The sequence below is a fragment of the Glycine max genome, chromosome 15 (genome assembly GCF_000004515.6).
Source record: "Glycine max cultivar Williams 82 chromosome 15, Glycine_max_v4.0, whole genome shotgun sequence".
Classification (NCBI taxonomy): domain Eukaryota; kingdom Viridiplantae; phylum Streptophyta; class Magnoliopsida; order Fabales; family Fabaceae; genus Glycine; species Glycine max.
Genome location: NC_038251.2, coordinates 10086898 through 10100390, shown reverse-complemented (window position 1 = coordinate 10100390; position 13493 = coordinate 10086898). Strand labels below are relative to the sequence as shown.

At 34.8% G+C, this 13493-nt stretch overlaps 1 protein-coding gene across 1 annotated transcript; it reads right to left on the bottom strand.

The window, feature by feature from the left end:
- On the bottom strand, positions 1-11955 carry LOC100800151 (protein ROOT HAIR DEFECTIVE 3 homolog 2). Its single transcript, XM_003546194.5, has 22 exons — positions 11622-11955; positions 11121-11187; positions 10887-10989; positions 9770-9840; positions 9157-9220; positions 9010-9075; positions 8873-8920; positions 8711-8773; positions 8570-8626; positions 8168-8326; positions 8021-8089; positions 7850-7941; positions 7431-7509; positions 6833-6998; positions 4158-4282; positions 3790-4052; positions 2521-2617; positions 2235-2405; positions 2047-2151; positions 1155-1249; positions 903-999; positions 1-535 (listed from the first exon to the last, which is right to left on the bottom strand). Exons 1-22 carry the CDS (start codon positions 11770-11772, stop codon positions 254-256), a joined length of 2490 nt encoding a protein of 829 aa, XP_003546242.1. The 5' UTR covers positions 11773-11955; the 3' UTR covers positions 1-253.
- Between the last annotated feature and the right edge of the window lie 1538 nt (positions 11956-13493).

Here is a 13493-nt window from a genome sequence, read left to right as displayed (position 1 = left end):
TAAAGCGAAACTAGTTTATAATATTGTTATTCCGTCACTATTGGACTGAGATATGTTCTGTAGTTATAGAACCCAAATAGGGGTCCTTCATATACTCAGATAATTTACACGTTACGGTAAAGAAGAAAAGTAAAATATTGATGTAAAATATAGATAGGGAGTAATAATACAAAACTGATCTGGGAAGTCACCCTAACTGGTGCATGTCTAATCTGATGCCAACCGTCTTCAAATCAAATTGTCATGAATTTTGTCATGAAAATTCAGCTTCGGGAGCGTTTGTTCTTCGCCTCTGAGACAAGTTTGTGGTTGAGTATTCGTTATCATCAACAGACAAGCCAACACTCGATACATTGGAAATTGAGGTTGATACTGAATCTGGTTTGTGCACTTGATTTCTGAAGATCTGTGTCTGAGAAGCTGACCCTTGTGATTCTTGAGGGGTTTGATTCCCCTGAGCTTCTTCAGCAAGACGTTTAATAAGGTTCATAAATGTGGGAAGAAACTTTGATGAAATGGATAGTAGTCCAGGCAGCTGCAAATAGTATATCCATAACGTTAACAAAAATCAGACAAGGCTAGTCACTTTTGTAGCTGATATTCAATCATCCCTTTTATTTATCATTGCTTCTTTTACAGTAACATTCAACAAAACAAAGTCAACCTAGACAAATATAAAATTGTGAACTAGTAAATCCTACTCATTAAATTTATATTTAGTGAATAGCAGAAATCTTACGTCGTAGAATGTTGTGAATTTTTTAAAAAAAACAAATGTCAATGGGCCTAATTAGTGTGTGTATGTGTGCACATAGCATGATTGTAAGATCATTCACTTGGGCAGAAAAACCATCACAGAATCTTGACACAATCGGGAAAGGTAAAAGTCCACTCATACTCACAGTGCCATGTCGAAACTCTCCAGCTATGTCCATTTGTACCCAGATGGCCTTTCCGAGTAGATAGGCAACAAATATAAACATCAGGTAGAGAGGATTTCTGTTTCACATGTAAGTCAACAAATTTAATTATTAAACTGCTGGGAAAAAGTGTCCAATGAAACAATAATTAAATTCATAGAGTCTGCAGTTTAATAGTGTCCAATGAAACATTAAAAAAATCAAAGTTAAAAGATTTTAGAAAGTGATATTTACTTTAGTAGCAACATAAATTCATTAAAACCAAGTATGACCATTGCCATTATTGCCCATGGAGGAGGTAACCAATTGTTACTCCGCTTGTAGGCCTCCTGAATCCACACCAAAAAAGAAAATGAGATAGTACCTTTGTTAGTATGCCTGCAGTTAGATAAGTGTCAAGCAAAGATAAAGGACAAGAATGACATTTTCATAGGGTCTGCAGCTAGAGAAAACAAAGGACCAAAAAAAGACACAAGTAAACTTCACCTAAACCTTTGAGAACCGTCAGATTAAAATTTTAACTTCATAATAGTCATTGATCTAATTCAATTATGTAACCTTCATTTCAACATTTTTGAGTCATCGGATTGAAACTAGTAGTCGTTGTTATGATTCAATTTGATATAACATTAATGGAGGATTATTAATTTTTAAAACTTAATCTTTTATATATGTTTTTTTATAAAAGATAATTATGATTGAATGTATTTTGATTTACTATTTTTATTAAATAGAAATAGATAAAACTACTAAAATAAGAGCAAATGGGTGCAGAGAAGTTGTCAAGTAAAGGTTAAGGCATGCATATGGTTATTAATTATTGTATCTCAAACAGAATAAGTAGACAGGAATAATAATAATAATAATAATAATAATAATAATAATACCATATAGCATATGATATAATATAACATGATTTTAATGTCTATGCACTAATAGTGTAAAATAATTTTATACTGTCATCCAATCACAAATTACCGTTTGAATTACTTTAAGATAATTATTTTAAAAGTCAATAAATTTATCATACATGATGGGCTGTAATTAGATGATTGTGTAAAACTTTTTACACTGTCAGTGTATAAGTTTTTTTCTCGTAATATAATATGATATGATTTGATTTTACCTGAGCTGAAATAGCTTGAGTAACTGTATACTCAGTTTCTCCCTGAAATTGTCTCCACAAAGCTTTGCACTGCACTGGAGTGATAAGCACATCTTCTGGGGAAACCTACATTTTATATAGATTATCAAATATATTTTTTACAACATTAACAGAGTAAATCAGGAAACACAAATATCACTATATACTACCTCCTCCCATGTGCTTGAAGCCAATGGATCTACAGAAGCTTCCCTAGTTAGATATTGAGAAGATGTTGCAGCACTAGTTTTATCTATGAGAGATGAATGAAGTGCACTTTCAATGCGATCTGGCTTCTCATCCAAGCGTATAGCAGCCATATCTGATAGAAGCTTCAGCGACTGATACATGGCAGCAGAAGTTACTTTACATGGTGCTAAAAAAAAGGAGTAATTTCCAATATAATTTTATCTGTCAGTAAGCTAAAATTTTATCATTGAACTTGCTATCAATTACCGCAGAGCGAGCATCCCTTGTAATAGCTCTGACATCTTCCTTCCCAGTCCAAACTCTAGGTAGTGAATCATTATCATGATTGAAAACAGTAGAGAACCTGAAAAATATTACAGAAAGAAATCAGTAAGCCACCAAACTAATCCAAAAACTGAACATCTATCTGGAATAGTTCATTTTCTTTCATCATAACAGAATAAAATACAAATACAGTACATTGCATCCTCCAAAACAAAAAAAATGGAAACAACAACCAAGCCTTCTCCAGACAGGATCAGCAAACATGGAACAGTGTCATAATGTTCTATCGCAAATCATGTTTACAAACTATTGACCATTAAATCTTTCTTAATGGTTTGGCCTATAGTTTGTGACAGTCTCAGTCTCCCTTTACCTCAAGCAATTGAGCTACATTCCATCTGATTTACTCTGCTTATTGCGGCTTCTACAAGTCATCATTGCATATGCCCAAAACCACCTATAGTTAGTTTCTACCATTCCTCAACCATAGGTACAACCCCAACTTTTCTATAATATATTCATTATCAACCCTATCTTGTTTAAACATGTCCACTTATACAACATAACACTCATTTCTACTACATTGACTTTATTCTCATGTTGGCTTTTTACCGCCTAACATTCAGTTCCATATATGATAGAACATCACAGGTCTTATAGCTGTGCAATAAAATTTTCCTTTAAGCTTGAGTGATACCTTTTTGTCACAATTTCAAATATAACATCCCACTTGAACCCTATGAAAACAGCCAGCAACAACAATAATAATCAAGCCTTATCACATCTGATAGGATAAATTAGATGAATCAAAACCAAAATCTCAGTGAAGCCATTGAAAGCAAGGTCCTGTTTTAATGGTTTCACCTAAGGCTTTCTTATGTCTTTCACTATTTTTAATCAAATGAATGCAAAATTTCTGTCTCTCTGCATGTCTAATGAGGAAACACTTGCTACGTATAAAAGCTGAACATAATAAAATGCTGAAACAACTCAGTATTATGACTGTAACAGACAGAAACTTCTGTATTCAACTCTGGCACTGGCATTCTACCCTAACCAAAGACATCAATGAATGCAAAAAAATAAAAAAATAAAAAAAATAGAGTATCATGTTCATGTCTTGTTTCAATCAATCCAACTCCTGAGCTCCAAAACATCAATATTCAATAGTCAATCAACTTTTAAACACAGTTTACAATTCAAACCCAAATTTCACCAAATAAATGACGAGATATCTTTAAATGCAGTTACCTATCTTTCATGCGTATCAGAATCTTTCCAGCTTCATCTCTTGCTTTATTTTCCACCACTTTTCTTGCATAGTCCCTTAAGCTTTGTTGCATTCTTTCAACTGTTTCTTCATCCAGCTCAAAACCAGCAACAGAAGCAGAAAATTCTGATACAGCAATTTCAGTCTCACGTTTAAGTAGCTCTCTTATTGAAAGCCAGGTGTCCTTTCCACCTGCTTCAAAGAGAGACTCCACAGGCTCTGTCAACGCCTTGGCCAATTTTTTCTGCATAAGATACTTTTATTTTAGTGACTGATAGAAATAACAGGAATTAATAAAACATAACCCAGATCAACCAATTAATCACTTGCATAGCAACGACAACATTACCTCAAAATTAGCTGTTATCTCCGACAGTTTTGTACTGCGCATGGATGAAGTATGTGAATCAATATCACGGTGAAGTTTGTCTCGCACTTTTGAAGCACCCCAATTAGCTTGTCTTACAGCAGCATCTGGAAAGTGCAAATATTATTAAACAATCAACAAATAGGGGTGGGAGTTTAGTGATTCTAAAGCAAGTAAATACAAACTGCTGAATTTAAAGGGAGATAAAAAGAGAAAATAGAGAGAAAAAGAGATAGGATGGAATTGCTTAAGTGAAATTGATTATGTTGTCCTAGGTTATGCAAAACATCTATATATATAGACTCTTAATAGACTAAATGGGGACTATATCCTAGGCAATGAGTGCATGGGTTCTACTTTCCAAATACTAATTCCTATGAAAACTAAACACATTTAACGTGTTACTCAAACTGCACATTATTCTAACACTTCCCCACAAGTTAAAGCTTACTAATCTATTTTTTTTGGAAGGCAGAAAGTATATAATATTATTAATATGAAACATTAGTACCAGAAGTACTAAATAAAAATACAACAGCAGCTATGCTGCCAGCCTCCCAAAAAACATGGATAGACCCATCACAAAACCCCACCAACAGCTAAAGACCCAAGTTAACCAAAGGCCTCCATAAGGTTGGAAGACCAATGGTTAAAAGGAATATTAAAATCTTTATCCCTAGCTTTGTACCAGGACCAGGCTAAGAATAAGGCATCATCCATCACCTTGGAAGATACAAAAGGAATACCCTGAAAAATCAGTAAGTTCCTATGCTTCCAAATAGCAAAAGTTAGTGCAATCCACCACCCACACCATCTAGTGTGGTTTCTCCCTACAACAAAACCTTCACAAAATAACCTGAAATGACTTGCTGGAGAAATAGGGAAAGCTCCAATAGCCTGAATCCATCTCAAGGTTTCCCACCACAGAGCAATAGTTTGGGTGCAGTGAAAGAAAAGATGGCCTGCCTCCTCCTCCTCCTCATGGCAAAGAGGGCAAATAGATTCCTGCAGACCCACGTTTCTTCTTTGAAGATTAACTCTAGTAGGGAGCCTATCCTTAATAAGCCTCCAAGTGAAAATGGCAGCCTTTGGGGGAATTTTTAAACTCCAAATAATCTGAAAGTTCCTCCCATCTGAGACAGATGTATTCTGATTTGATAGGAGTCTATAAGCTGACCTGGTAGAGTATAATCCAGTAGGTTCAGCTTTCCACAGAACTGTATCTTTCAAGTGACACTGGATAGGATAAGCACTAATCTCATCCATGAAAGCCACAGCTACTCCCTCCTCATGTTCGAAAAGGTGTCTCCTCCACTTCAAATTCCATCTCCAAATATTCTGGTGGAAGCTACCCATGGTTGAGATAAGTTCATTCTGCTGCTTAGGGTTAGTTATAAATAAAAACTTTTTTAAATATTATGGGATCCACCAAACTTGGTTGAAAATGCTATATAGGGTTTTCTTAGAATGTGAGTTTGGGCCTAACTCAACCCCAAAAGCTAGCCCAAGGGATAAGGGTTGTCCCCTACTTATATATTCTATCTTGGCCTTATCTCTAGCTGATGTGGGACTTGGGTTTTTTCCAATATGATTAGTAAAACAGGACTACTGAACGAGGTAATTAGAGATTAACAAAGCTGGAGATTGACAGTCATTGAAAATTCACCAGAGGTGACAACTCACTAGAAGATTTAACTGGAAAGATTGCCAGAAAGTTTCTAGAAGGTGCTTAAAAAGTTATCTGTAAAGGTCATTGGCAATTGAAGGCAGCCCAGAGTTTGCCAGCAAGTCGCTGGAAGTTCATCAGAAAAATTTACCAGTGGATGATACCACTCTGATACTATGTTGAGTTTAGACAACGAAACATTGAATTAATATTAATTGAGCATTTGAGCTATACTGCAATGTAATCATGTCACGTTCATAAAATCTAGAACACAAACCCTTATTTATGCTAATCATAACCCTAACTAAATAAGGAAAAAAATCATGAGATATCAGGGTCAATGTAATTTATCTTTTACCACCAATTCAAACACAAATAGGATAAATCAACAAGAGACTCATAGTACTATGCATCCTTTGAGGGCTGATGCACTCACTTTTCTTCTTATAACTCAATCTAAGTCATATTTTAAATATGCTCTTGTGACATGTTTGTGAGATCATCCAAACTCAATAAATTCTCTCCATTAATTTAACAAACACGCAGCATCATAGCAATGTGTAATATCAGAAGCACTATTCTATTTTCCCCTTGATCTTCACCATATGAAGTCGCCCTTATATTTGTTAAGACTATGTACGGAAAGTAAGATTGCATATCATGTTCAATAGATTCGCATATTTCTTTCACACAAATACTTGGGAATTGGGATCATGTAAACCTTAGCAGAATAGGATCTAAATCCTACAAAATAGTAGTGATTCTCGTCAATTTTCTTCACTTTAAATATCCACATCCATGTAAGTCTTGAGTGGGAATGTAAAACAATCAAGGCCAAAATGACAAAATGACACCTAATACAAATTCATAAAGTAAATGGAAACTCAAGCTAGCATTGGCATTGGCACCTCAATTGTGAAGTAATTCTCAAGCATATGAAGTTACAACAGACAGTTACATGTTATGGAGAAGAATCATATCAGATTATTACCAGCAGATGCTTTGTCAAACTGAAGCATAGTAGACTGAGTCCAAGTGCGAACAGATGAAGCAAACCCTTCTCCATTGTTTAGTGATTGTTCCAGCTTAGTCTTAAAATCATCTAGAGCTTTAGAGCGTATATGCCCTAACAATGTTGTATAAGCAGGGTACACAAGCTGAAAAGTGGACACCAAGAAAAAGAATATAATTACAAGAATTTTATGTACACACTCTCTCTTTAGAAGTCCTTATCAGCAATACTTCAGTACTACAGTCCTTGGTGGTTTTTGGCTACTTATATTTTCTGATCATTAAGCAAGTGCACTTGAATAGAGTATTTCTGCATTATTTGATAGCCTTTTGGGAAATTTGGGCACAGAATCATTGCAGAGCAGTATAAATAAAAATATAGAGTATTTTCTATCCACCCAGCTGTACTTCACTTCCCCTCCTCCCCCCAAAGAAAAAACAGAAGAAAAAAAAAACACAAAATGGACTTCTTTCAGTTTGCTTGAGGTTTTCAGAGAGGATTAAGTTATTACAACAGCCCATGACTGCTCTATTAAAATTCAAAAATAAAATCATAAAGGGACAGCCAGCAGCCTTACATCCAAAGCCTTTGATTCCAATTGCTTTCGTTTTGCATTTCTCACAGCTTCATCAAAGAAGATTGCCTCCTCATCATATCTGTTGAAAGCAGATATTATCGGCATATAAAAAGAAAGATTGTCATGAAAACTCTTAATAGTTAATAATATTCTGTTTCAACAAACTTATGTCATGAAAACTCTGAATAGGATAAAGAAGTTTAGCAAAGCAATGAAGACCTCCCCGTGTAAACCAAAAATGAAAAATGCATCATAATTTAATTCGAAAAGTTATTATACTTCAACCACTCAAACATTTATAGGAATTATAGTGACAAGAAAAAAGTTGACTTAACTCAAATTAATCAGCAAACCAAGTAGTTACTGAACATAGATTTTTCTTCAACTTAAATAAAAGTTCACCAGCATCTGGAACTTACTGTGAAAGGCAGGCATCAATAATGGAGCTCAGCTTTTCCCCAAAACCTCGTACAGGACCCAATTCAATAGCTTCCTCCAATTCCAACCAACCCTAAGCCAAATTCACTCATGTGATGATTGATTCTAAGAATAACCAAAGCAACTGACAATAGAGAGGAAATGATGAGCACCTTGTCAGAGCGTAGTCGGTTAAGTTTTTCATTAGCAATCTCTTCACAACGCACTGTTGCAACCATTACCTGTTAAATAAAATAGCAAAATGGTAAGAAAACCAAACCATTGTTACATCCCATCCCAAAAATAAGGTAATAGAGAACCTTATGAGCTGGAAGATCGAGATCCTTGTTTTCCCGAATGACTTTCCATATTTGTTGTGCACTAATAGAAAAGGCAGAAGCAGGCACAACACCACGCCGATCACCAGCCAGACCTCCAGGCGCTATAGAATGGAAGAAACGCTGCCGTAATTGAGCAACCTGTGTGAATAAGTGCAACACTATGATCCACACCATATCCGAGATAAGGAAAGAACCCAAAATGGAAAAGTTTCAATACAAAAATTTCCAAAATTTCATTATTTGCATAAATACTCAGGGGGAAAACTATCAACCAGAAGAACCAGATCTGAAAGCAATAGAAATTAGAGATCACTCCAGAGCAAGGAAAAAGTATCCCAGCACAAACTTCTAAAAGCAATGCACTATCTCATGAATGGGTACCTCCTCTTTGAACTTGTCCTCCTTGTCCTCATAGCTTGACAAAGCAGTAACCTCCACCTTCATTTGAAGATTCATTAATCATATATCATAATATATACATAAACAGTTGGCACATGAAAAGGTGAGATAGATAGCTCTTACATTAAAAAATTCACTAAGAGGAGTATGTAGATGGGCTTGGGGTTTTCGAACGCCATCCCAAATCTGAGGAATTCATATCATGGTAAGAACTAATGATGAAGAAATACAAGAAACCACAATAAAGAAAAGAAAAGAAAAACTCAAATTTTATGGGAATCACACCTTCTGAATATCTTCTCTTAGAATAGGCTCCAAATTTTCAAGTGGGGTCTGCATAGACAGCCAGAAACATGACAAAAGATTGAATAGCATGAAATCACAAAAGTGTACATTCTCAAGAAAGGACCAGGATTCTAGACCTTTGTTTTATCACGTATAACAAAAAGCAATGTTGTTTTCCGGGGACTGAATAGACGCATCATGACCTAGAAATACAAGAAGGATCAAAGTGTGAAAACTCAAATATTGAATACCCAACCAGAGGGTAATCCATGGATATAAACTACCTGAAAAACTGTTTTTAAAAGAGGTTTATTTGCTGCTTGTTCTCGACCAATATCATGACACCACCTGTGAATAAAATAAAATCTTCAAATATTGTCCAAAATGGATTGAATGTTTGCATAAGTCTAATGTAAGCTCCCATAAACCATGAAATGGTGTTCTTATTATTTTCTGATTAAATCTGATTACTAATTTGACTCCAAAGAAAATATAGAATTTTTTTTTGAGAAAACACATCTACAGAAAACGAAAAAAGGTTATGCATATAATCTCCTTTTGCACCTCTCATTACAGAATATATTATATTCCATCCTACACTCACTGACATACAATGTCAGTGATCCTAATTACCAAGTGTTAGGTAGATGATAAACAAGATCATCTTAAAACACAAGTTACTAGAACAAACAGGCAATACACCAAGTTAGATGGAAAGATTTCCATTTCCAACTAGACTTCAGCTAAGCAATGTAGTTTCTAGGGACTGCACAAAAATGTAGGGTGTGAAGTTGTTAAGAAACTTTAAAATAGCCAAGCATAATGCCTTCAAGGATCGCCCCAGAATCTTATTCATCCAATCAATTATAAAGCAATAATCTAGACCTAAAAACTTACATGTTTATCAGAACAATATCTGATATTGCCAAAGCAAAAAGAGCACTCTGTTTCTCGAAAGCAGTGTCATCCTGAGAGTTATAATTAAAAAAGAAAAAGAAAGCAAGGCAATAGTGAGTTCTAATGTACATACAACAAAGAAAGAGAACAGGTGCATTTGTCGGTAAAAATGAAGCTAGAACCTGCTTTAAGGGGCACTGATAGCATACAATTCGAAATTTCAACTAAAGATATGGTCAGGGCATATTGATATTTATAATAGTGCAATGAAATTTTCATTTATAGAAAAAAAACAGTAAAGGGAAGCATCTTGCAAGACAATTGAAGGTAGCTTTGAATTTCCAACTAGGCTTGTCAAAAAAGAACCTTTGCCAGTTGGAGGAAAAAGAAACCACAAAGGAATTTGTAAGAAAACATTGCAGCAGAACCAAAGTCCAAACTCTCCTAAGATAATGGAAAACTAGTGCATAGAGTTGAATAAAATCAAGAAGGACTGCAACTAGTATCTCCATCAATGAAATTTTTATTGATTATAAATCCCAGTTGAAGTGAAGAGCTTGAGATGTTTTCTATAAAGGAGTTCTGTAAGGTAGAAAGGTTAAAAGCCCCAAGCAATTAGACATGCCCCAGTCAAACTAAGGGAAATGGAAACCAGTGGTGGAGGACTGGTGATCGGAGAGGGTGGCACACTGCTGAGTGAGAGAGATGGGAGTTTGAGTTTGAAAGAGATGACAAAGAGAAGGGAAAAAGAAAAAAAAGGATAGGGCAGTAAAAAACTCAATATCAAGTCTTATCCTGGCACTCATGAGATGATAGATAGTGTTATATTATTATAAGAGTTGATCAGATAAGACTATACTATCATGTGTAATCAGTCAAAACCCAGCACTTGTTAAGAAATTATATTATTTTCTTATACTATCAGGTCTTTCTTATTAGATGCTCTAAAGGAGGCTAAAATGACTAACAAATCACCAAACTGGTGTGAACATTACAGGTTTTATACATAGACAAAAATCACTTGTGTGAAAAATAAAACAAACAACAAAAGCCTTATCTCACTAGGTGACAGAAAATAACAGAAAATGAAAAAAACTTCTAATCCAGTATAGATTACCTCGCCTCTCTCTCTTCCATCAGTACCCTCTAAATCCATAGCAATTGTGCTTGGCTCAATCCCAACACACTTGGCTATCCAAATGCCCTTGGTCGTTTGCGATCTGCAACAACATGATACTCAATTACATGTTCAATAAACTAAAAGTCTAAAACATAACTGCCACCAAGAACGTCAAAAAGACATTCAGTTTTCTCTGCCCAAAACAACATCTCAATAATTTCAGAAACCGACCTTCCCCTGAAAGCATCCATCTCCCTGAAACTTGTGTGGAAAAGATGATTCATTAACGTGCTCTTCCCTGCTCACAAGAAAAAAATTAAAATATTAACTCACACAAGTCCATAAGAGAGAGCGAGAGAAAAAGAGAAGAAAGCTAACGAAACTTGATAACATATTAAAACTGTAAAATCAGAAACGGACATAGCAATAGCATCTCCAATTATAAGAGTTATTTATTTATTTTTACGCCATCACTCTATAGCTTATTCTCTTTCTCCTAATCCATGAATGCATCACAACTCAACTTCACTTTCAAGTTTCAAGACAACTAAATCTAAACCGAATCACTAACTAAAACACGCAACTTCAGAGCATACTTAAACTCGAAAAGCACACTTCAATTAATCGATCCAAGCTCAACAAACACAAAAGAATCACAGCACAAGTTCGAGGGAAGTAAATCAAGCAATCGGAATCGGCAAGAGTGGAAGATCGAAGGAGGAATGAACGCACCGCTACTCTGAGGTCCCATGATTGCGACGACGGCATAGGAGAGGCCGCAGGAGGCGAGATTGACGGTTCTGATAAAGTTGTCGAGGCCGGCGACGTTGAACTCGCCGTCGCCGTCGATGAGTTGCGTGGCGCAGCAATCGTCGTTGGCCATGGCTCGTGAAGCTGAAGTGGAAGTTGAGATCAGAGAGTTGGAGAACTGAGTTTGGATCTCTGATTCGCTTTGCTTCGAGTGGAAATTGTTCTTTGATTGTGGTGTGCGTTTGCTACTGCTGCCACCGAGGGAAAAGGAATGAAATGATGAGAAGAAACACGGGTCTTGTTGCCTTCTGTTTGATGTGCGTCCAACGACACGTGCCACTCAGCATCCAATCAAGCCACCTAATCCTTTTCCCTTTTTTATTTTATTTTTTTAAAATTAATCACATTCTATTTTTCGAAAGCTAGTTTAATTTAATCACATTCCCTCCTTTTAAAAATAGTAAATATAATTTTGGTCAGCTTAAAAGTAATATATAATTTTGTTCACCGAATTTTTTTGTTTCGGTTTAATTCTCTAAAATTTTTAGTAGAGGTTGAATTCTTGAAGATATGCATACAAAAGAGCTTTGTTAAGAAAGGTTGTATTTATTTACTAAAAAAAGTTGTATTTACTTTAATAAATTCTCCGTTCTTAAAATGATATCTTCTATTATGTCAAAACATACATTTTTTTTTTTGTTATAGTGAAAACATACAAACAATTCTGTAGAGAAGATGGTGGAAAATAGACTTAGGTGGTTTGGGCATGTAGAGAGAAGACCGGTACACACTCTGTAGTGAGGAGAGTAGACCAGATGGAGAGAAGACAAACAATTCGAGGGCAGAGGAAGACCCAAAAAGACTATAAGAGAGGTTATAAAAAAGGATCTCGAAATTAATGGTTTGAATAGAAGTATGGTACTTGATAGAACATTATGGCGGAAGTTGATCCATGTCGTCGACCCCACCTAGTGGGATAAGTTGTTGTTGTATAGTGAAAACATACACAAACTATATTTTAAACCCGTTGGACGAGTTTATTTAAAATATATGAACATAAATATATTTATCAGTTTGTGTGTAAAAGAAAATATAGGCATTTATTTTTAGTGTTCATCTTTTTATCATGTGTTTGTAATATATAATTATTTATTTTTTAAAAAACTTATTATTTTTTCTAGAATATTTTTGAGTGGGATTGAGCCAGTTTTTTTATGCAATCCGAAATCCCGTACCGACACGACTTCTTTTTTTTATATTAGGTAAATTCTGAAAATTGAGAAAAATTGGAAATTTTGGGCAAAAAAAGAAAAACAGAAAACAAATGAAATAGCACAAATGTTTGGAGAGTCTGAAAAAATAAGAAGAGGAAAGGGCAAGAAATGTTTGCGCAAACAAGATGTTAAAGTTAAAGTTTAATGGTTCAGAGGTTAGATTGATAATATAATAATTTTTTTGAGATTTTATTTATTTTTTAATCGAATTTAAATTAATCATAATTTTTTTATTAGAGAATTGGAGGATTAAAAAAAACACATATTAAAATTTTATGGAGTGTTAAATGGTTAGTGTCGTTTACCTGAAGGGAAAGGAGAAAATGCAACAGTGGTTTGTCGGTGGCTGTAGTTTGGTAGTAATGGTTGGAGGCTTGCCGTGATTTTTATTGGGTGGAGATGAAAGAAGGATCAACTGGGGGCAAATTCGAAAAGAAAACGAAAAAAAAAATCTAAGTCTTTGATTTCAAAATTATATAATCCAACTAATGAAAAACATTTATTCATGTTTTATTTGTAAATCTAATATGGGACAAGTTAGATTAATTAATTTTATTTTGTTTGAAATGATTTTTTATTA